Source organism: Oncorhynchus nerka, linkage group LG7 (genome assembly GCF_034236695.1).
Source record: "Oncorhynchus nerka isolate Pitt River linkage group LG7, Oner_Uvic_2.0, whole genome shotgun sequence".
NCBI classification, from domain to species: domain Eukaryota; kingdom Metazoa; phylum Chordata; class Actinopteri; order Salmoniformes; family Salmonidae; genus Oncorhynchus; species Oncorhynchus nerka.
The window spans coordinates 62,585,514-62,608,852 of record NC_088402.1 but is presented as its reverse complement, the minus strand read 5'-3'; the positions used below and the strand labels follow the sequence as shown (position 1 = coordinate 62,608,852).

Here is a 23,339-nt window from a genome sequence, read left to right as displayed (position 1 = left end):
AATCCCAAGACCTACTGTTACAGGGTAGCCTAGTGGTTAGAGTGTTGGACTCGTAACCAGAAGGTTTGCAAGTTCAAATCCCGAGCTGACAAAGTACAAATCTGTTGTTCTGCCCCTGAACAGGCAGTTAACCCAGTGTTCCTAGGCTGTCATTGAAAATAAGAATTTGTTCTTAACTGACTTGCCTAGTTAAATGAAGGTAAAATTAAATAAAAGAACATGCAGGTACCTTAAACCTGCTGCCTTACAAATCACAAGACAAATGTTGCCTTTCAATAGTGACATGTACCTGAAACCTTCCTTATAGCTACGTTTACTCCGTAAATTAAATGTTTGCATCACTGTCCACTCCAGATTTCGATTGGCTTTTGGGGGCCTCAGAACCCTGCATGTTCAAGATTCTAAATCTGTAGTCCTGTGATCACCCGGGGGTGTGTCTTAAGTGACCCGTTTAAAGTGTGTCTGAACTCTCATTTGAGGTTTAATCTTTCTGTAGGGGTGCACACGGATTGACCACTCCTTTGGGATTTATTTCTGTGGGTATTTGGGGGAAAGCTCATTCGCAACCATGGTAAGACCAATCATTTGGGATTTATTTCTGTGGGTATTTGGGGGAAAGCTCATTCGCAACCATGGTAAGACCAATCATTTGGGATTTATTTCTGTGGGTATTTGGGGGAAAGCTCATTCGCAACCATGGTAAGACCAATCATTTGGGATTTATTTCTGTGGGTATTTGGGGGAAAGCTCATTCGCAACCATGGTAAGACCAATCATTTGAACACACAATCACATGAATAAAAGCATAGTAAACAGCAAGTTTGTATAGGGTTACATTTACAAGTTACATTTGGATGGGCAATTAGATGATTAATTAGCCTAATTTGGAAATCATTTTTTGGACCATCATTTTGACACTGTATTGTCTCTTGCAGTCATGTTTACTATTTCATAAAGTGTAAAGTATAAAACGATTAAAAGAGCAGTCATTTCCTTAGACCATGATTATCAGGATCTCATCTTGATGAATACAAATCACCAACTTGTTTAATTAACCAAATAATATTGAGTGTTTATAGGAGTATTTCTGGAGCATGACTTTAGGGAAGTGATGCATGTTCCGCAGGCTAGATAGGCTATGGGTTTATGGGTGCTTATTGAGTACGTAGATACCGAGTATCAGACTGGCACACAACCTAAAAGGTCCGGGAGCAAGGCTGTCCGGGTGCGGATTGTGTTAAGGCGACAAATTCCTTCGGGAATGTATATCCGTATGGCCATATACAGGGGGTAATGTGTTGAGCCTTAAATAGCATGGCACATTTGTCAGTAGGCCTATAGGCTAAGGCTAACCCTTTTGTGGGGATACCTTTGTGAATGTCAATACGACAAAAATACACTCATCTGATAACATCACTGTTGCCTCACCCAAACAATATAGATAAAATTGACCATTTGAGAAATTGTCACTAATACTATGACCTGACAAATGTGGCGCTGTTTTTCCTCTAGACTGATGCACAACAGGAGGCCCGCTCATTCTTGAGCGAGGAGATGCTTAACGGTGAGTAGATCCATCGCAAAACCATGTTGCCGTTAATTAATAACTGTCAGGTCTAATGAATACAATAATTAGTGTCCCGATACGTATCATCATTCCAGAATTCAAGGCTGCCTTCGACATGTTCGACACCGACGGTGGCGGCGATATCAGTACCAAGGAGTTGGGTCAGGTCATGAGGATGTTGGGCCAGAACCCGACAAGAGAGGAGTTGGATGAAATCATTGAGGAGGTCGATGAGGATGGTGAGCAACGGCTGAGTCTAAAATATACTATATATTAACCTACATTAATGTATGTAAGCTATATAGTTTAAATTGCACGTGTGAAGTTTGGCGCGTAATTAGGCTACTTTTGGGTAACTTATGCCCATGTTATGCTCAGGTGACCTAAGCATGATATACATACCTCTTCATATTGTTGTACTTACCTGTTATTTTCGAGCTTGATGCATAATCGATCGGAAACTTCACCTTAGGCAGCGGCACCATCGACTTCGAGGAGTTCTTGGTCATGATGGTGAGGCTCTTAAAGGAGGACCAGGCCGGAAAGTCTGAGGAAGAGTTGGCGGAATGTTTCCGTGTGTTCGACAAGTATGTCACCTGTTTTAGCGGTTACGTTTTACAGTTTACCTTGTGTACAATTACAGTCAGCGTTCATATGTCGACAGGTTGTTAAACTCCAATGTGTGTTGCTTACGCAGGAATGCCGACGGCTACATCGACAGAGAAGAGTTCGCCATCATCATCCGCAGCACAGGCGAGCAAATCTCAGAGGAGGAGATTGATGAGCTGCTGAGGGATGGAGACAAGAACGCTGATGGCATGCTGGACTTTGATGGTATGACAAAGCCACGATGCCTTTGATAATAATAATGGTGATGCTGATTGGACAATTAGCCAACATATTGACCAGCATTTTCATTGTTATTTATTTACTTTATGTCACCTTTATTTAACCAGGTAGGCTAGTTGAGAACAAGTTCTCATTTACAACTGCGACCTGGCCAAGATAAAGCAAAGCAGTTCGACACACAACAACACAGAGTTACACATGGAATAAACAAAACATACAGTCAATAACACAATAGAAAAAAAGTATATATACAGTGTGTGCAAATGAGGTAACATAAGGCAATAAAATAGACCATAGTGGCGAGGTAATTACGATATAGCAATTAAACACTGGAGTGATAGATGTGCAGAAGATGAATGTGCAAGTAGAAATACTGGGGTGCAAAGGAGCAAAATAAATAAATAAATACAGTATGGGGATGAGGGTAGTTGGACGGGCTATTTACAGGTGGGCTATGTACAGATGCAATGATCTGTGAGCTGCTCTGACAGCTGGTGCTTGAAGTTAGATAATGTGTTAGATAATGAATGTTAGGCCTGTTATTGACCATGAATTACATCACCGTGATTTAAATTATAATTTTCACAATGGATTTGTCACTCTTTTTCAGAATTCCTCAAGATGATGGAAAATGTGCAGTAAAAGAGAGACTCAAGGACATTCCTCCTCCCTTTGACCCCCTGCTGACCTATCCTGATCCTCTTTTGACCCACTGCAATTCTCCCTCACTCTTTGCCCCTTACTGGTCCATTGCCTATGTTCGTCCACCTCGATTAAACTAAACCTCTTCAACAGACAGGCACCTGGTGGGGGTAACCAGGGCTTTTGAACCCTTCTTGCGTGTGATTATGATGCCCCATTGACACCATGCTGCTGCTGTTCCCCCAAATCTGGAGGGAAAAGCCAGGATGTGAAATTCACTGCAACATCACATAATGGGTCAGTGGATCACTTACCACCTTAACACCCTCAAGCTGGGAGTTCAGTCTAGATGTAGTCTAGATGGGCAGCTTGTGATAGCTGCTTAGACCAAGGCCAACTGTTGCCACTTCACTGTAATAACAAACTAAGATAATAAATGAATAAACACATGCTCACTGGTAGTTGGTCTGACATAATTATGGTCCGTACGCTATTTTCTTGAATAAAATAAAAAAATATATATATTTTTTTTTTCCCCATTCTTCTTTGACCCACACAGCCATAAGGCATAACAGATTAGACAGCAGTAAAGCTAGATCAGGCATATTTACTTATGGCAAAACACAAATTAAAAAAACGAATATTATGAAATGATATGCCACCCGGAACCTCCTGCCAAATTTAAATTCTTCATCATTATACAAACTGAACTTCAGGTAATCATATTAATCCCTATGAAAATAGATTACTGATACAGTGGGTTAAGGAACAAAGGACAAACATCAACATTTTCTCTACGTCAAATTCATCATTTCCAGCACAATCCCAACAACGACACGTGAAAATGACCAGTTTCAATGTAAAGATAAAGATACAGTAAGTTTCCAATGACATCATCGGCCAATTAGTAGGCAATGCCTACTCAAAATTGGTTAAAAGCACACCGATAATGTCATTGTAAACACTTACACTGCCTTCAGAAAGTATTCACATCCCTTGACTTTTTCCACGTGTTGTTGTGTTGCAACCTGAATTTAAAATGGATTAAATGTCGATTTTTTTTGTCACTGCCTACACCCAGTACCCTATAATGTCAACGTGGAATTATGTTTTTAGAAATGTTTACAAATGAATTAAAAACGAAAAGCTTGAGTCAATAAGTATTCAAACCCTGTGTTATGGCAAGCCTAAATAAGTTCAGGAGAACAATGTGCTTAACAAGTCACATAAGTTGCATGGACTCACTCTGTGTGTAATATTAGTGTTTAACATGATTTTTTGAATGACTACATTTCTGTACCTCACACACACAATTATCTGTTTAGTAGTACATTTCAAACACATATTCAACCAACGCCTCGCAAAGGACACCTACAGTTGAAGTCAGAAGTTTACATACACTTAGGTTGGAGTTATTAAAACTCATTTTTCAACCCCTCCACAAATGTCTTGTTAACAAACTATAGTTTTGGCAAGTCGGTTAGGACATCTGCTTTGTGCATGACACAAGTAATTTTTCCAACAATTGTTTACAGACAGATTATTTCACTTATAATTCACTGTATCACAATTCCAGTGGGTCAGAAGTTTACATACACTAGGTGTATGGAAAATTACAGAAAATGATGTCATGGCTTTAGAAGATTCTGATAGGCTAATTGACATCATTTGAGACAATTGGAGGTGTACCTGTGGATGTATTTCAAGGCCGACCTTCAAACTCAGTGCCTCATTGCTTGACATCATGGGAAAATCAAAAGAAATCAGCCAAGACCTCAGAAAAAAATTGTAAACCTCCACAAGTCTGGTTGATACTTACCTATATATGCTGTTCCATAGGTAAACAATAGTACGCAAGTATAAACACCATGGGGCCACGCAGCCGTCATACCGCTCAGGAAGGAGACGCATTCTGTCTCCTAGAGATGAACGTACTTTGGTGCGAAAAGTGCAAATCAATCCTAGAACAGCAACAGAAGAACCTTGTGAAGATGCTGGAGGAAACAGGTACAAAATCATCTATATCCACAGTAAAATGAGTCCTATATCGACATCACCTGAAACACCGCTCAGCAAGTAAGAAGCCACTGCTCCAAAACCCGCCATAAAAAAGCCAGACTATGGTTTGCAACTGCACATGGGGACAAAGATCCTACTTTTTGTAGAAAGGTCCTCTGGTCTGATGAAACAAAAATAGAACTGTTTGGCCATAATGACCATCGTTATGTTCGGCTTGTTAGCCGAAGAACACCATCCCAACTGAAGCACGGGGGTGGCAGCATCATGTTGTGGGGGTGCTTTGCTGCAGGAGGGATTGGTGCACTTCACAAAATAGATGGCATCATGAGAATGGAAAATTACGTGGATATATTGAAGCAACATCTCAAGACATCAGTCACGAAGTTAAAGCTTGGTTGCAAATAGGTCTTCCAAATGGACAATGACCCCAAGCATACTTCCAAAGTTGAAGCAAAATGGCTTAAGGACAACAATGTCAAGGTATTGGAGTGGCCATCACAAAGCCCTGACCTCAACCCTATAGGAAATATGTGAGCTGAACTGAAAAAGTGTGTGCGAGCAAGGAGGCCATCAAACATGACTCAGTTACACCAGCTGTCAGGAAGAATGGGCCAAAATTCACCCAACTTATTGTGGGAAGCTTGTGGAAGGCTACCCAAAACGTTTGAGCCAAGTTAAACAATTTAAAGGCAATGCTACCAAATACTAATTGAGTGTATGTAAACTTCTGACCCACTGGGAATGTGATGAAATAAATAAAAGCTGAATCAAATCACTCTATTATTCTGACATTTCACGTTATTAAAATAAAGTGGTGATCCTAACTGACCTAAGACGGGGAATTTTTACTAGGATTAAATGTCAGGAATTGTGAAACTGAGTTTAAATATCTTTGCCTGAAATGTATGTAAACTTCTGACTTCAACTGTACGTGAAATAAGTCAATGAGTATGAATATTTACTTTCCTATTTTTTTATACAAAACATTGAAAAGCACCATTTTTCCATATGTTGATGTTGGTGCTGGAGATGAATATGACGTTGGAAAATGTTGAAATGTACCTTTAAGGCTCGCACACATCACACCTCATTTTTTTATATTTTTTTAATTATTTTATTTTTTAAATTATTTTTTATTTTTATTAACAACAAATCAATACATAAAGCACATGAGGGAACACAAGCATACATAGATTACAAACAATGGACAATCGAGCTAGGGGGTACAATATCACATTACAATTACACAAGGACCTTAAGGGACATGCATATACTTACAATTCTAACAGCTTTTTTGTTAGTAGAGCATTTAACCGTCTTAAAATACAGTTCAATTTCTTTTTGTAGGGTACGAAAATGTGGTTTTCTGTTTGTAAATTTACATTTGTGTATATGAAATTTGGCCAAAAGAATAATGAAATTAATTACATAAAAATGATTCCGCTTATTTCTATTGTATGTAAAGAATCCAAACAGTACATCTCTCCACAATAGTGTAAAATCTTCATAAATGTGTTCAATTATAAACCTACTGATGTCTTGCCACAGTTTTCTTACATGCATACAATGCCAAAAAAGATGCACAACTGTTTCTGGGTGGTCGTTACAAAAGGAACAATTTGAGTTGATGTTTTCCTTAAACTTCTTCATATAGTGGTTGGCAGGATAATATTTATGAATAATTTTAAAGGAAACTTCCTTAATTTTGTTAACAAGTAGGTATGTTTGTGGCAACATCCAAACTTTTTCCAACAGATATTATCAATAAATCCATTCCAATAAGGCATGACATAAGGTATAGATACAACATCCTGCTGAAACAAAGATCGTATCGCTCTGTTGTTGAATGGACCAAAAGAGAAACAAATCTTTCCTACTGATGAGTCAACAGGGTCAATAGAAGGTAGGTTCTGAGGGTCAGGTCTTGACATGTTCCTGAATAACATAGCAACACCTGAGGGAATGGCATCTAAAACAATTGCAAAATCTTTAGGTGTTACAGGGACCTTGTAAAGTGATAAGAATTCTTTATAACTGAGTAAAAACCCTCTGCATTTACCAGTTGGCTCACCAATAGGATATTATTTCTGAACCAATATTCTAAAAACAGAGAGGTATTTTTATACAATATATCCCGATTATTCCATATATAATATCTGTGTGGAGAAAAATTGTGTTTATAAATTAAGGACCATGACAAGAAAACCTGCCGATGAAAAGCAGAAAGTTTCACTGGAACTTTGTCAATATTATAATTGCAAAACAACATGAAGTTAAGGCCACCAAAAGTAGAGAAGACATGATGAGGAATAAAATTCCAGATAGAAGTGGGTCTTCTTAGGAATTGCTTTATCCAATTGATCTTGAAAGTATTATTTAAAGTAGTAAAATCCAGAAAATTCAGTCCACCATTCTCATAAGTGTTCATTACAACAGTTTTCCTAATGTAATGGGTACGGTTTCTCCAAAGAAAGTTGAAAAGCATCTGGTCTATCTCCTTGCTTATTTTACAGTCAAGATATAAAGATAGAGCACCATATGTTAGTCTAGAGATACCTTCAGCCTTGGTTATTAGGACTCTACCTTTTAAAGATAAGTCCCTCTGTAGCCATTGATTTAGTTTCTTCTGGGTTTTTTTAATAAGAGGGTTAAAATTTAGTAAGCCTCTAGACTTCTGATCCTTTGTAATGGTTATGCCTAAATATGTAAGTTCTTCTTTTACTGGAATACCATAATATGAAGGTGTCACACAATCTTTGACAGCCATGAGTTCACATTTCTTAATGTTAAGATATAGACCAGACGCTTTGGAAAAGGATTGTATCACATTGATCGATATGGGAATTTGGTTAGCGTCTTTCAGAAAAAGTGTAGTATCGTCAGTCAGCTGGCTTATAATAATTTCTTTACCAGCTATGGAAATACCTTGTACAGGACTATTATTTAAAGAATTTGCAAGAAGTTGGGTGATTAATAAAAACAGGTACGGAGAGATAGGACAAACTTGCCTAATTCCTCTCTTTAACTCAAATCTAGGTGAGGTGCCATATTTCAATTTGATAGAGCTGTTACCATTTGCATAGAGTCTTAATAGCCTTAAAGAAAAAATCCCCAAAGCCAAGTCTCTGAAGGGAGTGGAAGAGAAACTGATGCTCTACTGTGTCAAATGCTTTATAAAAATCTAAAAATAATATGAAGCTATCCTCAGTTATTAGGTCTGAGTAGTCAAGTACGTCTAATACTAGTCTGACATTGTTAGAAATATGTCTGTTCCTCATGAAGCCAGACTGTGTTTCATCAATGATTGCATCCAAAACTTCTTTAATTATTTTTGCAAGTAGTGAGGCTAATATCTTATAGTCATTATTAAGAAGACAAATTGGACGCCAGTTATCAATGAGCAGCACTTCTTTTTTAGGCTTAGGTATCAGTGTTATTAACCCCTGACTCATTGTAGGAGGGAGAACATTGTTTTTAATACTCTCTAAAAAGACTTCAAATAGGAAGGGAGCTACTTGTTCAGAAAATAATTTGTAAAATTCTGATGTAATTCCATCAACACCTGGTGATTTATTGTTCTATCACACCTCATTTAGATCCAGCGTTCATCTGCCGATCGTTCAGCGCGCTGTGTTTTAAGGACCACCCACTGTAATGTCTGACTGCCAACATTTCACATGTAAATTCAGTGCACACTCGGTTCGCAAATTAGGTTCAGATGTGCTAAGTACTCTCGGCTAGCAAACCCTATGTGTCTGAGCCCTTAGTCCTGCGGAAATAATTAAAGTAAAATTCAGAGGGTTTTATTCCATGCACAATAAGGTCCATCTACAGAAGTTGTGCGTTCATTTGCACAAATTAAACAAAACATTTTATTCAAGTTTTGAAGCTATATCCATTGTCTCAAGGTGTAGAAATCAAATCAAATTGTATTGGTCACATATATTTGTTTAGTAGATGTTATTGCAAGTGTAGCGAAAGTGAAACATTTCAGGAAAGAGAACCCATCCATGGATTAATATAGAAAGTCTAATTTGAACTCCCCTCTGGGCCCATGTCCTGAAATCTCACAGTAAAGGATGGATGAAAGTGTCAAGGATTGGGAGTTACTTTATTCATAAATGTCCATTCCACCATTGTGTCACTATCCTTACTGATAAACAGGACAACAATTCTCACCTAAGAGTCATTTCCTAACAGGACCTAATGATTGATACTGCAATGTGATGTCCTTCTGTGGATATAGCACAGTATACGACAAATACAACTACTTTCTAGTATTAGATGTGTGTATGTTAATGGGGCGGCAGGTAGTCTTGTGGATAGAGCATTGGGCCAGTAACCTAAAGGTTGCTTGTCTCAGCCTCCAGTATTTATGCTGCATTAGTTTATGTGTCGGGGGGCTAGGGTCAGTTTGTTATATCTGGAGTACTTCTCCTGTCCTATTCGGTGTCCTGTGTGAATCTAAGTGTGCGTTCTCTAATTCTCTCCTTCTCTCTTTCTTTCTCTCTCTCGGAGGACCTGAGCCCTAGGACCATGCCCCAGGACTACCTGACATGATGACTCCTTGCTGTCCCCAGTCCACCTGGCCATGCTGCTGCTCCAGTTTCAACTGGCCTGGGCCCTAGGACCATGTCCCAGGACTACCTGACATGATGACTCCTTGCTGTCCCCAGTCCACCTGGCCATGCTGCTGCTCCAGTTTCAACTGTTCTGCCTTACTATTATTCAACCATGCTGGTCATTTATGAACATTTGAACATCTTGGCCACGTTCTGTTATAATCTCCACCCGGCACAGCCAGAAGAGGACTGGCCACCCCACATATGCTCTCTCTAATTCTCTCTTTCTTTCTCTCTCTCTCGGAGGACCTGAGCCCTAGGACCGTGCCCCAGGACTACCTGACATGATGACTCCTTGCTGTCCCCAGTCCACCTGACTGTGCTGCTGCTCCAGTTTCAACTGTTCTGCCTTATTATTATTCGACCATGCTGGTCATTTATGAACATTTGAACATCTTGGTCATGTTCTGTTATAATCTCTACCCGGCACAGCCAGAAGAGGACTGGCCACCCCACATAGCCTGGTTCCTCTCTAGGTTTCTTCCTAGGTTTTGGCCTTTCTAGGGAGTTTTTCCTAGCCACCGTGCTTTTACACCTGCATTGTTTGCTGTTTGGGGTTTTAGGCTGGGTTTCTGTACAGCACTTTGAGATATCAGCTGATGTACGAAGGGCTATATAAATAAATTTGATTTGATTTTGATCGAATCCAAGCTGACAAGGTAAAATTCTGTCGTTCTGCCCCTAGTCCGTCATTGTAAATACGAATTTGTTATTAACTGACTTATCTAGTTAAATAAAAATAGAAAGATGTCTGTAGAAGGCATAAGCATTTCACATGAGCACAAACATATCTGTAGTCACAAGTTGGTGGTCAATGAACACTATCTCTATGTTCACATCTGCAACAACTTTAAATCCTTAAAAAAAAACATGTCCAATGATCAAAGCAGAATAAACAGCTTGGACAATGTGAAAGAGAAGTTTAAAAAAGGGAAAGAAGGCGTATATTTGCAGTGAAGGCCAAATCCCTCTATCAAAGGCTCTAAGAGCCATAGTTCGCTTCATCAAAGGCCTTGCGGGCTCTCTTCAGCTCCTCGTTCATCGTCAAGAGGTCTTTCACTCGGGCAAACTTCCTTGGATCTTTCCGGATAAGGAAAACAATGTCCTCCACCTGGACACGGCCCTGGCGTCCGATGGACATGGCTTTGTGTGTCATCTCCGTGACGAACTCGATCACAAGGTCCTCCAGGATGTCCACCGACTCGGTGTAGGGATTCTGGTCATCTCCAAATCCATACATCATACACCGAAGTTCTTTAGAGAACAGCCTTTTCCTTTTGCCGTGGTTTCCATCGGCTCCACCCGCCCCGTCATCCAAATCCTCGTCAAAACCACCTTCGTCTTCCTCCTCCGCCATCCTCACAGACCCAAAGGTGTACTAGAGCTAGCAATTGTAGCTAACGCTAGCTGGCTATGGGATTATCTAGCTAGTTACAAAGCCCAGTGTGTCCAACGATATTTCGCAAACCGTGCAGGTTAGATGCAATTGGAGCCCTGGCCGGTTATTGCGTTGTGGCGGCTTTTTGACTTTCTATCAATTACAAAAACAAGAGGGTCACGACAACAACTCCTCAACCAAATGGTCAATTTCTTCTTCACTTGTAGTTGCCGGAAGTAGCTACAGCAACAGGCTGCGTTGTTTTGCTTGGAAAAACAAAAATACTGCCACCTAGCTGCAGTGCTGGAGTCGGGCGCACTTGATTCAGGTCAGCCATCGGACCGGGTAGGCAGAGTGATCCATTGCATTGGAGGTCTACATTTCACCAAGCACCGACGAGCGTCGGGGAAGCAAAATCAAGTGCATCGCTTGTCTGGCTGTGCTCAGTCCACGTAGAGCCTGCGGGTTGTACTGATGAATCGATGCCATGGCCCGTGTGTAGAGTGGACTAACTGGCAACAACAAAGTAACGTTACTGTAATTTGTAAAACAATGTTCAATTACTCTGTACAGTCATGTGTTTATATGCATCGCTTGATAGCTAAGCTAGCTAGCCAACGTTACGGTATTTAGACGCAGCTTTGTATAGCAGTTAACAGGACCGGTCACACTTTTCTTAGCTAACGTTAGTTAGCTAGCTAGTTTACCTGCTTTCGCCGCTGTTCGTCAGCAGGTGAGTTCAGCCAGACAGTAGCTAGAGTTTTAAAATTTCATAAGATATCTGGTTCAGCTAACAAGTTATCCACTGTCTACCTCAGTGGCTTGCCCGTTCATATTTTGTGCTTTGTTAGCCATGCCATATGGCTCAGGTTTATGTTTTCCAGTGCCTTCATCAGCAGCAATGCATCTATTTAGCTTGGCAACATAGGCTTATCTGAGATTATAGCTACAATGTTAATTATGAAAAAAATCTGCATGTTCATGTACAGTATCCCCACAACACGCTGCGTCAGTGCTAACATACAGCTGGGAGTATGCTCATTACTCACTAATAAGACTGGTCAAACAGATTCCTCAACGCAGTCACATGCTCAGCCAGCAGCAAATTATATCAGTTCTTTTGTCTTTGATTATATTGTCAATTTATCCCATCTTTCTCGCTCTTCCCTCTTCTCTCCCTTCCCAGCTTTCAGCACATTGTTCCTGTTTGAAGACGGTGCCTCTGCAAGTAATTCTTGTGGGGAAGGGTGAAGCAGCACCATGGCTTGCCCTGTCCAGGTCCTATGCCGGACTGTCCGCACTGTGGGCCTGGTCCTCGTTTACTATGTCTTCTCCATTGGCATCACCTTTTATAACAAGTGGCTGATGACGGTCAGTCTGAGGCTGGCTCACACTCCTCATGCGACATAACATTGTGTACTTGGTATGTTTGCTTTGCATGCAGTGCCATGTAGTTTATCCCACTGTCACTGTTCCCACCCCTTTCCCTCTTTCTCTCAGGGCTTCCACTACCCACTGTTCATGACGCTGCTCCACCTCACCATAATATTCTGTCTCTCTACCCTGACCCGCTCGGCCATGCAATGCTGGACAGGGAAGCCTCGGGTCATGTTGAACTGGACAGACTACCTCACAAAGGTTGCCCCAGTCGGTGAGTGCATATATTAGAGGAATGTATGCCAAACAGTTTGAGTTGTATGTGACACGATATAATCAACATGGACTTCAGTCTGCATAATAAAAGGCATAGTCCGTCTGTGTGATAAGATACCACTTTCTACTTTTCTCTCTACTAATCTTGGCTGGAACTACTTAAATACATCTTAAAGGGGCAATCTGCAGTTGAAACTGTAACAGAGGGATGGGGTTGGAGAAATGTATCCACTCTCTAATTCATAGACAGAGCTATGGATGGAAGGACTGACCATCCATGAGATCAGAATTATAGTTTTAACCATGTTTTCAGCCTATACAGTGTTTGTTTACATTTGAGTCATTTTGCAGATGCTCTTCTCCAGAGGGACTTACAGTTAGTGCATTCATCTTAAGACAGCTAGGTGGGACAACCACATAGCACAGGCATAGAAAGTAAGTCAAGTAGTACAAGTGCTGCTATTTTTCTTCATTTTTTTTGTGGGGGTGGGGGGGGGGGGGTCAAGGTGAGGAGGAGGATTATTTAAGATACTGTTTGAAGAGGTAGGGTTTCAGATGTTTTTGGAAGGTGGGCAGGGACTCTGCTATCTTAGCTTCAGGGGGAAGCTTGCTCCACCATTGGGTGCCAGGACAGAGAAGAGCTTTGGACTGGGCTGAGTGGGAGTAATTGTAAACAAAAACTGTATAGCCTGAAAACCTGGTTAAAACTATAATTTTGATATCATGGATGGTCAGCTGCCATCCCGTAGGGGTGGGAGGGCCAAGAGACCTGAGGTGGCAGAACGGAGTGCTCGGGTTCAAGTGTAGGGTTTGAGCCTAAAGGTAGGGAGGGGCTGTTCCATAGGTAAGCACCATGGCCTTGTAGTGGATACAAACAAAGGTGTAAAACAACCATAAACTGTATTTGGGGTTTTGAGGGGTATACTACAAAGCAGGATCAATGAGTTAGCCATCTAACTTGCCTAAATATAGATGCGCTGAAAATGTGCATGGTCCCTAATCGACTCAACAACCAAAACGCATATCTAAGTTTAGATTTCATAATGAACCAGAAAATCAAGTTATTTCTGGTTGTTAAAGTTGGCTGACTAACTAATTGATCCTGCTTTGTACACTGAAGAAACATGGAACAATTTAAAATATTTTATTGAGTTACAGTTCATATAAGGAAATCAGTCAATTGAAATAAATTAACTAGGCCCTAATCTATGGATTTCACATGACTGGGCAGGGGTGCAGCCATGGGTGGGCCTTGGAGGGCCAATCAGAATTAGTTTTTCCCCACAAAAGGGCTTTATTACAGACAAATACTCCTCAATTTCATCAGCTGTCCGGGTGGCTGGTTGCAGACGATCCCACAGGTGAAGAAGCCGAATGTGAAGGTCCTGGGCTGGTGTGGTGACACTTGGTCTGCGGTTGTGAGGCTGGTTGGACGTACTGCCAAATTCTCTAAAATGATGTTGGAGGCGGCTTATCGTAGAGAAAGTATGATTGAGTTATCTGGCAACCAGCTCAGGTGGACATTCCTGCAGTCAGCATGCCAATTGTATGCTCCCTCAACTTGAGACATCTGTGGCATTGTGTTGTGTCACAAAACTGCACATTTTAGAGTGGTCTTTTATTGTCCCCAGCACAAGGTGCACCTGTGTAATGATCATGCTGTTTAATCAGCTTCTTGATATGCCACACCTGGCAGGTGGAAGAATTATCTTGGCAAAGGATAAATGTACACTAACAGGGATGTAAACAAATTTATCCTCAAAATAATATTTTGTGCATGTGGAACATTTCTGGGAATTTTTATTTCAGCTCATGAAACATGGGACCAACACTTTACATGTTGCATTTATATTGTTGTACAGTATATTACACCCCTCTGATGGGGTACAGCAGTTGAACTAATCTCATGAGGCATTCACCTTCCTGTCAGTAAGAAAGAAACCCTTTAGTAGGAATAAAACAGTGTGCCATGATATGATCAACAGTCCTAAAAAGCTGTCTCTTTCAGCCATTGCAACAGCGCTGGACATTGGACTCTCCAATTGGAGCTTCCTCTTCATCACCATCAGCTTGTAAGTGTGTGTGCGTGTGTGTGTGTGTTTACTACAGTGCCTTCAGAAACTATTCACACCCCTTTACATTTTCTGCATTTTGTTTCAGCTTGAATCTAAAATGGAATACATTTAGATTTTTGTGTCATTGGCCTACAGTACACACAATTCCCCATAATGTCACAGTGTAATTATGTTTTTAGAAATGTTTAAAATTAATAAATAATGTCTTGAGTCAATAAGTATTCAACCCCTTTGTTATGGCAAGCCTAAATAAGTTCAGGAGTAAAAATGTGCTTAACAAGTGACATAATACATTTAATGGACTCTGTGCAATAATAGGGTTTAACAAAATTTGTTTAATGATTACCTCATCTCTGTACGCCACACACACAATTATCTGTAAGGTCCCTCAGTCGAGCAGTGAATTTCAAACTCAGATTCAACCACAAAGATCAGGGATGTTTTCTAATGCCTCACAAAAAGTACACATATTGGAAGAGCAACAAAAATAGACATTGAATATCCCTTTGAGCATGTTGGGTCAATCCACACACTCACTAAAAAGAAACAATGTCCTTCCTAACTCAGTTGCTGGAGAGGAAGGAAACCCCTCAGGGATTTCACCATGAGGCCAATAGTGACTTTAAAACAGAGTTGAACAACATTGTAGTTACTCCACAATACTAACCTAATTGACAGAGTTTAAATAAGTAATGCAAAGAAATGAACTCTATGTCCTGAATACAAAGCGTTATATTTGGGGCAAACACAACACATTACTGAGTACATCTCTTCATATTTTCAAGCATGGTGGTGGCTACATCATGTTATGGGTATGCTTGTCATCGCCAAGAACTATGAAGTTGTTTAGGATAAAAAGAAACGGAATAGAGCTAAGCACAGGCAAAATACTGGAGGAAAACCTGACTCAGTCTGCTTTCCACCAGACACTGGGAGACAAATTCACCTTTCAGCAAGACGATAACCTAAAACACATGGCCAAATATACACTGGAGTTACTTACTAATATGACATTGAATGTTCCTGAGTGGCCTAGTTACAGTTTTGACTAAAATCGACTTGAACATTTATGGCAAGACTTGAAAATGGCTGTTTAGCAATGATCAACAACCAACTTGACAGAGCTTGAAGAATTCTAAAAATAATAATATGCAAATAATGTACAATCCAGGTGTGCAAAGCTCCTAGAGACATACCCAGAAAAACTCACAGCTGTATTCGCTGCCAAAGGTGGTTCTAACATGTATTAACTCAGGGTTATGAATACTTATGTAAATTAGATTTTTGTATCTAATTTTCAATACATTTTGAAAAATGTCTTAAAACATATTTTCTCTTTGTCATTATGTGTCATTGTGTGTAGATTGGTGAGCTGTTTTATTGAATACATTTTTGAATTTGGGCTGTAACACAACAAAATGTAGAATAAATCAAGGGTTATGAATACTTCCTGAAGGCACTGTATGTATCTTCCTAACTTTGATCATCAATGTTCTGAATGTCTTTGTATGTTTCCTCCAGGTACACAATGACCAAGTCTTCTGCAGTGCTCTTCATCCTCTTCTTCTCATTGGTTTTTAAACTAGAGCATCCGGTAAGTCAATTTCACTTGAGATGGGGTAACTGTTGCTGTTTCATCTTGGTCATTGTTTATCCAGTACTATTTATGGGTGTTGCATGACAGAACATTGCATTTAAAATTCACTCTTTGTTCGTACTACATGTTTGAAAGACTGTGTTTGCAGACACCACATTCACAGTAAGCGCTGCATATGTGGGTTCAATCGGAAATTACTTTTAAATGGTGCTTGTCAAAATCGGCGATCAAATCCTGGCTTTTATAATAAGATGTTGCTGAACTTTGAAGAAAATAAGTAGAATGTTCTGTATTTATGTTAAAAGTAGAACAGGTTTGAAATGCAAAATAAGGCTTCCTTCTTTTCACTCTGTCAATTGGATTAGTATTGTGGAGTAACTACAATGTTGTTGATCCATCCTCAGTTTTCTCCTATCACAGCCATTAAATTTAACTGTTTTAAAGTCACTGTTGGCTTGGTTGAATCTGTTTGAAATTCATTGCTCGACTGAGGGACCTTACAATTATCTGTATGTGTGGGGTACATAGATGAGGTAGTCATTCATGTTAAGCACTAGTGTTGCACACAGATTGAGTCCATACAACTTATTATGTTACTTGTTAAGCACATTTGTACTCCTGAACGTATTTAGGCTTGCCATAACAAAGGGGTTGAATTGTTATTGACTCAAGACATTTCAACCTTTCATTTTTCTTTAATTTGTAAAAATGTAGAAAAACATGATTGCACTTTTACATTATGGAGTATTGTGTGTAGGCCAGTGACAAAACATTGAACTTTAATCCATTTTAAATTCAGGCTGGAATACAACCAAATGTGGAAAAAGTCAAGGGGTGTGAATAGTTTCTCAAGGCACTGTATATGGTCATTTTTAGATATACAGGGTAAAGCATCAAAGTTTCCCTTATGGCTCAGCTCAGGTGCATACATACATCATAGAAATGTACATCATTTACACCACACACACGCTCAGACAGATCTGGCTCAAGAGTCCCAGCTCATTAGCTCCATCAGCAGCAATTTTTAATTTAAAATGGAAAATGAATGTGTTTATGCAACACATGTTTGTGCGTTGTATCACATCAAACCACATCGGTTCATTCCTCGAATCGCACCGAATCGTTTTCAACTAAAACGTAGACTATCGTTCCTGTATTGTATGGGAGCCCATGTATCGAACGTTAGATACGTATCAAATCGTCTTGAAAGGGAAAGATGCACATCCCTTACACTTAGGTGTACCGTAGCCGCTCACATGGTTAGGCCATTCTCATTGAAGGATTTCTTACCACACCCCCTCACAAATTAGTCTGTGTAATATCTGGATCATTCATTACTACAAAGGCAAGACTTGCCTAATTGAAGTCTCTGCGGTTGCAATCTTCCCACCAAGACACTGACTTTCCAATGTTCTAACGAGCTATAGGATTCAGTGAATGGATTCACTTTTCATGCATAGGAGGAAGTTCCATTCCCTTCAGGTGTATCTAACTGTATACGCACTTTGTTAAATGTGTGTGTATTTATATATATTTATTTATGGTTGTGTACTCTTGTTCCATGCCCTTGATGTGTATGATGTGAGAAGATGAGGAAGTGCATAATGTATGCATGTGGATGAAAGGCTTCTGTTCTGACCCCCAAGTTACTCTGTTTTTACAGAACCCATACCTGATCGTGGTGGTCCTTCTGATAGCGAGCGGCCTGTTCATGTTCACCTTCAAGTCGACCCAGTTCAACCTGAAGGGCTTCATCATGGTACTGCTTGCATCGTTCATCGGTGGGATCCGGTGGACCCTCACGCAGGTCCTGATGCAGAAAGCAGAGCTGGGTCAGTAAACACCTAGTCTCAGATATCCCAACCGGGAAACAGTGGATGTCAGAACATGGTTAATGTGGGAGGCAACACTTCTGCCTAGGGAGACTAGTTACCGAGCGTCATTGTGTTGTTGTTTGGACTTGTCCTTTTATTCCCTGATTAGGCATTCAGCCCAGTAACCCCACTCTTCCACATTCCACTCCCACAGGGCTCCAGAACCCAATAGACACCATGTACCATCTACAGCCGCTCATGTTCATGGGACTCTTCCCGCTCTTCCTCTTCAACGAAGGTTAGACTTTTACTATGCTTCTCTCTAACCTGTTTGTGATAGTCCATGCCTGTCAGTCTGGGTATGACATAAGTGCCTCTATCTGTGTGTCAGTACTTCTGATTCTGTCTGCAGGGCTGAGCCTAAGTACCTCAGAGAAGCTGTTCCGTGTGAATGAGCTCTCTCCCCTGCTCTACACTCTGGTCATGCTGAGTATAGGCGGATCACTGGCCTTTGGCCTGGGCTTCTCTGAGTTCCTGCTAGTCTCAAAGACCTCCAGTCTCACTTTATCCATAGCAGGGATCTTTAAGGTAAGGAGGATAACACAGTATATCACAAGTTACCCTCTCTGTATCCCTTCAGCTCCCTCACTTGAAATTGCTTCCTTTTGTACCATCTCTCCCGCTGTCTCAAGCACTCCTTGTTTCACCTCCCCTACACTCTTTATTTAAAGTGTGTTTTTCATCTCCCCCTAACGTACCCACCCTGCCCCCACTAGGAGGCGTGTACTCTGCTGCTGGCAGCAGGCCTGATGGGGGACAGGATGAGTGGACTCAACTTGATGGGTTTCGCTGTCTGTGTTTCTGGCATCTCCCTGCATGTGGGGCTGAAGACCTACTATTCCAAAAGTAAGTTCATACCATTACTATATGTGGTATCCTACACTGTAAAATGAAAGCAAATTGTTATCAGTCTATCCCTGGTGTAGTCGGTATATTAGGTATGTTGTAATTGTTTGTTAATCAAGCCAGCGCTGCTGAAGGTACCGAGGCTAATGGAAAGGTATTTCACCAAGCTGTCCATCATATCCAGTAATTGGGTGTCCTTTTTCTAATGTACTCCAGGTAAAATTCACTCGTTGAGACAGCTGCCCGTTAAAAACAGCCAAGACCTGGAAGTACCACTATTATGTCATAAGGAAGACGAGGGGGAGGAGACAGCTGCTGCTGATGATGATAAAGAGCAGGAGATTCTACTCTGAATCAAACAAGATGGCTGACTGACTGTCTTGTTCCAGAGAGGCAAAGAGAAGGGATCACTGCCTCGACCTCCCTTTCCAACCAAAGTGCAGGAGTTGAGAAGGATATTCTGGAACACTTGGAGGACAAATGGAATTAAATAAAAAAGTGTATTTATTGCAACGTGTTTTGGCTTTTGGCCACAGAGGAACAGAAAGGAAGGCTTCCAACCCTCCTCTACAGACAACATTCTCTTCAGCATTTGTCCAAAATGGCTGAGCATTACCGACAGTAACACGGACGGACACACTAAACTTTATCAAATGCATTTACTGTTGCCTTTTCAGGGCCTTCAGTGATGTGAAAGAAAAGTGTTTACCTTATAATGTGAAATGACCAAACCATATGTGCCATTATAATGATAAATGTTTCTAGAAATGGGGGACCACTTGCCTAAACATCAGACTGTTACCATGGTTACTCCATGATTGTCAGTCTGACCGAAGTCGCCCTAAAAAAATAAACAATATTCTCTATAAGCCAAAATGTTGAATACAATTATATTTACACATACTTTACTGCTTGTACGTGCTGTTGGTCCTTCTGGCGGTAGGTGGAGATAGGGTATCCACAGCAAAGTGTTGTTTACCTGACTTTTTGCGGTGCCAGTAGGTTCTGTCGCTTGTATTTTCAATCTCTTGACTCATTGCACGTGCTGCACAATATGTAAACAATAGCTGTTTGCCATTCGGTGTGTGGTTTGGCTCGGCCATATTGGGCAAGTGTTCGTCACATGCAAATTGCATCAGTATTGAAAATAAAAACTGATATACAGACCACTGTACTAAAGGACGTGTTGATAATACTTCCCTGTGGATATTTTGTATTAAATTACATCCGACATAGGGACAACATTTTCTGAAATGCTAACCCTCCATGTTAGAGACGAGTGTGTAAATATTTCATTTTGGTAATTTAGCAGGCACTCTTATCCATAGCGACTTACAGTTGAGAGCACACATTTGTCATTACCTTTTCATACTGGTCCCCTGTGGGAATTGAACCCTGAACCCTGAGCTACACATTGTCAAATGCTAATTAAATTTGATTATTGGAGTTAAAGCAATTTCTAAACATTAGGTTATCATTTGTTTATATTGAATTGGGTAAGCACAGAGCTTTTGTTGCTGCTACTATGTACTGTATGTTCTGAAATAAAACATTTGCACAATTATTCAGAGCTGTATGCATCATTTCTCCACCGAGGTCTTTCAAATAGCTGTACTCTTGTTTGTTATGTGGTCCTCACCTGCTGGCTGACCATATAATCAGATTTAACATGATGTGCACTGCCAGGCCTTCAGCTGCCTCTATTAGATTTTCTCATTTGGAATCTCATTTCATGAGGAGAGAGCTCCCTCTCATCAATCTGATTGAGTTGACTTAACTTATAAAACCTGTGGTCATGTGAGCACAATTCACTGGGAAGACAGAGATGGGACCTGTCACTGAGTTTGGAAATGTGGTAACACTGACAACCGGGACGGACTGGGATCAGAAATCGGCCCATGCATTTCTATAACAATGGCCCATTATTTTTCTTGAGGCTCCCATACCGGCCCAATTTTTTTCTCGAGGCTCCCATTATTAGCCAAATAATTTTCATTCGGTGCAAAACCCCCAATTTAGACAGAGCCACAGAGCAAAAGATGGACCAGCTCATCTGGCATTTGTCTGAACTGCCTATGGCCAGTCCATCTCTGACTGACATGGATATGTGGGAAATCTGTCATCATGGGTTATAACCAGAGTAGACCATGAATGATAATGTTTACCTAATGTTTACAACGTTTTATCTTTACCTTCACTTTAGCATTTGCCATTTACTGTTTTCATTGGGTGTTGGGTTTTGGTCCAGTAAATGTTTATTTTGTGTAAGAACCCTTAGTCTTATTCAGAAAGCATTTTTGACATTACTTTCTCGCCTTTTATATACTGTATTAACCTACCAGTTGCCACATTTTCTCCGAGGTCGCATGCACCCCAGCTTCAGCACGTATACTAAGTTTAAAGGAAACAAATAATTAAATAATGTCGATATTCTATTAAAGATGATTCTTATGTGCTAAGTGAGGAGAGAATCTGACTAGGCATGTTATGTCAAACATGAAAGTAAGGGCAGATCTCCTGGTAATTTATACTTCTCTGAAACAGTGCACCACGCCCATGTTAGGGTGTAGGAGGGCTGCCTGTAGTGTAGAGCTATCATATTTCATTCCCAACTCTAGAAGATAGTTGTTGATGGGGGAGCAAAGCAGTGCAAGCGGAAGTTCTGCCTGTTGACATCCTCACCTTTGGAATGCAAAAGTCTCATCTCGCGCTGAAGGAATAACCTGGACGTAACTTGCGACCCCAGGTAGGTTGATTTGCTCTGTAACATGTTACATTGTAGGCCTACATCTAGTTTATATTAGCCTACATGATATAGTAGGTGAGTCACAGAACATGCTTCGCAGTCGCTCCTGGTTTGCTATCTCTCACTCGCGTACGGCAGGTAGACAGACTGAAACAAAGATGTAGCTCAGCCCCAACATCGCTTATCGGTTCTATTTTGAGAGGAGCGTGAAACTCTGGATGTATTTCAATGGCGGGGGTGGAGTGATAAATCTCAGCAACATTGTATGGCCGTGATGAATCGCCTTGTAGTTTCTCCCAATCTAGGCTTATAAGGAAGCGACCCCATCCACCTGCGAGGTCTACTGAAGTAGGCAAGTATGTATGGAATTAATTAACAAATAAATCACCTGGGCAAATAATTATATTGGGGTTGTGGTTAACATGCCTGCTGCAGAACCAGAGAGATCCGGGTTCGAGTCCCGGTCGCGCTACCTAACCCCAGTTTGCAACACCGCTGTCATAAGTGGGGGCATGTCAGAGGTGCCGGTAGATATGTGAAAGGGCATTAAACAAAGTTGCAGCTCGGAGACCTGCTTCCCAAAGGAGGGTCAGCATGTTTGACTTGGAACCAGAGAGTTATATATGGGGCTCAGGGCCTGACAATAGTCACCAAAAGCTGTTTTGTGAGAGGCCAAGAAGCAAGCACTGGCAGTACAACACATTATTTCTAGTATAGACCATTATTTTTATCTTTCTGGTATGCACAGGAGAACAGTTTTCATTGCATAACCATAGGCCTATTTTGTTCTGTCCAGTGTCTGACAGACAAGTAGTATGGAAGAAATACGACAGAACCGTCGATTGATTTGCCCTCTACCCCGGTGTGACGAAACATAAAGTTTTACAACAATCAGGCAAGCAGCTACATGTCAAGGCCCTCTGGCTGGAAATGATGAGTGTACTGGACACATATAGGAAAATAGTTGTCATATGTAAGCTAGGCCTTTGTCTTCTGCAGAAGAGGGTAAAATAATATTACTGAATATTTAGAAATTTAAAAATGGTTGTTCAACACAGTTTTTCATGTGGACTGGTGCCCATTGCATGCCTAAACATGCACCCAACAGTTTCCTGATACACACACAGCTGTCCTCTCAGTTTAGTGTCTCTTCATGTTATCAGCCTCACATCACTGCATGCTTTGATGCTGGTGACCCAGCGCTGATGCCCCTCCCTGTCTACTACCTCAGTCAGACAGACACCTGCAGTATAATGGGTCTTAGAGTGGTGTCTGTCTGTGTAATTAGACCATTCAAATTAGAGGGCTGTCCTAATGGTGGGCAGACAGTATTTAAGCATCTGTACTGGCCTCGGTGTCAGTGGGACTCAGCATTTTTAATGTTCCCATGGGAACAGCGAGGGACACTTGGGGCAGTGATGGGCCTGGTATTAAGGATGATGGTCATTGGCCAGCCAAATGACTGCGGTCA

At 40.9% G+C, this 23,339-nt stretch overlaps 4 protein-coding genes across 7 annotated transcripts in view; 3 read left to right on the top strand and 1 right to left on the bottom strand.

Moving 5' to 3' along the window:
• The first annotated feature begins 470 nt into the window (after positions 1-470).
• tnnc2.2 (troponin C2, fast skeletal type, tandem duplicate 2) lies at positions 471-3,513 on the top strand. Of its 2 annotated transcripts, none has more exons than XM_029664428.2 (6): positions 471-571; positions 1,513-1,564; positions 1,663-1,806; positions 2,040-2,154; positions 2,265-2,401; positions 3,027-3,513. In XM_029664428.2, the coding sequence occupies exons 1-6, from the start codon at positions 569-571 to the stop codon at positions 3,056-3,058; spliced, it is 483 nt and encodes a 160-aa protein (XP_029520288.1). In that variant the 5' UTR covers positions 471-568; the 3' UTR covers positions 3,059-3,513. The 2 variants fall into 2 exon arrangements, with proteins under 2 accessions (XP_029520288.1, XP_029520287.1); XM_029664427.2 differs by lacking the exon at positions 471-571 and adding an exon at positions 670-763.
• Positions 3,514-8,864: 5,351 nt separating this feature from the next.
• On the bottom strand, positions 8,865-11,315 carry taf13 (TATA-box binding protein associated factor 13). The gene has a single exon (XM_029664425.2). The coding sequence runs from the start codon at positions 11,054-11,056 to the stop codon at positions 10,682-10,684; it is 375 nt and encodes a 124-aa protein (XP_029520285.1). The 5' UTR covers positions 11,057-11,315; the 3' UTR covers positions 8,865-10,681.
• A 94-nt stretch (positions 11,316-11,409) lies between these two features.
• Positions 11,410-20,686, top strand: slc35c2 (solute carrier family 35 member C2). Of its 2 annotated transcripts, none has more exons than XM_029664423.2 (10): positions 11,410-11,603; positions 12,264-12,448; positions 12,578-12,728; positions 14,739-14,802; positions 16,327-16,399; positions 18,066-18,234; positions 18,431-18,514; positions 18,629-18,804; positions 18,993-19,122; positions 19,339-20,686. In XM_029664423.2, exons 2-10 carry the CDS (start codon positions 12,338-12,340, stop codon positions 19,473-19,475), a joined length of 1,095 nt encoding a protein of 364 aa, XP_029520283.1. In that variant the 5' UTR covers positions 11,410-11,603; positions 12,264-12,337; the 3' UTR covers positions 19,476-20,686. The 2 variants fall into 2 exon arrangements, with proteins under 2 accessions (XP_029520283.1, XP_029520284.1); XM_029664424.1 differs by lacking the exon at positions 11,410-11,603 and adding an exon at positions 11,610-11,810.
• Positions 20,687-21,727: 1,041 nt separating this feature from the next.
• Positions 21,728-23,339, top strand: part of LOC115132142 (collagen alpha-1(XX) chain) — a 39,756-nt gene continuing 38,144 nt past the window's right edge. For both annotated transcript variants that reach the window (XM_029664422.2, XM_029664421.2), the window contains exon 1: positions 21,728-21,868. The gene's annotated coding sequence lies outside the window, so the exon portion shown is untranslated. The remainder of the gene's footprint in view (positions 21,869-23,339) is intronic.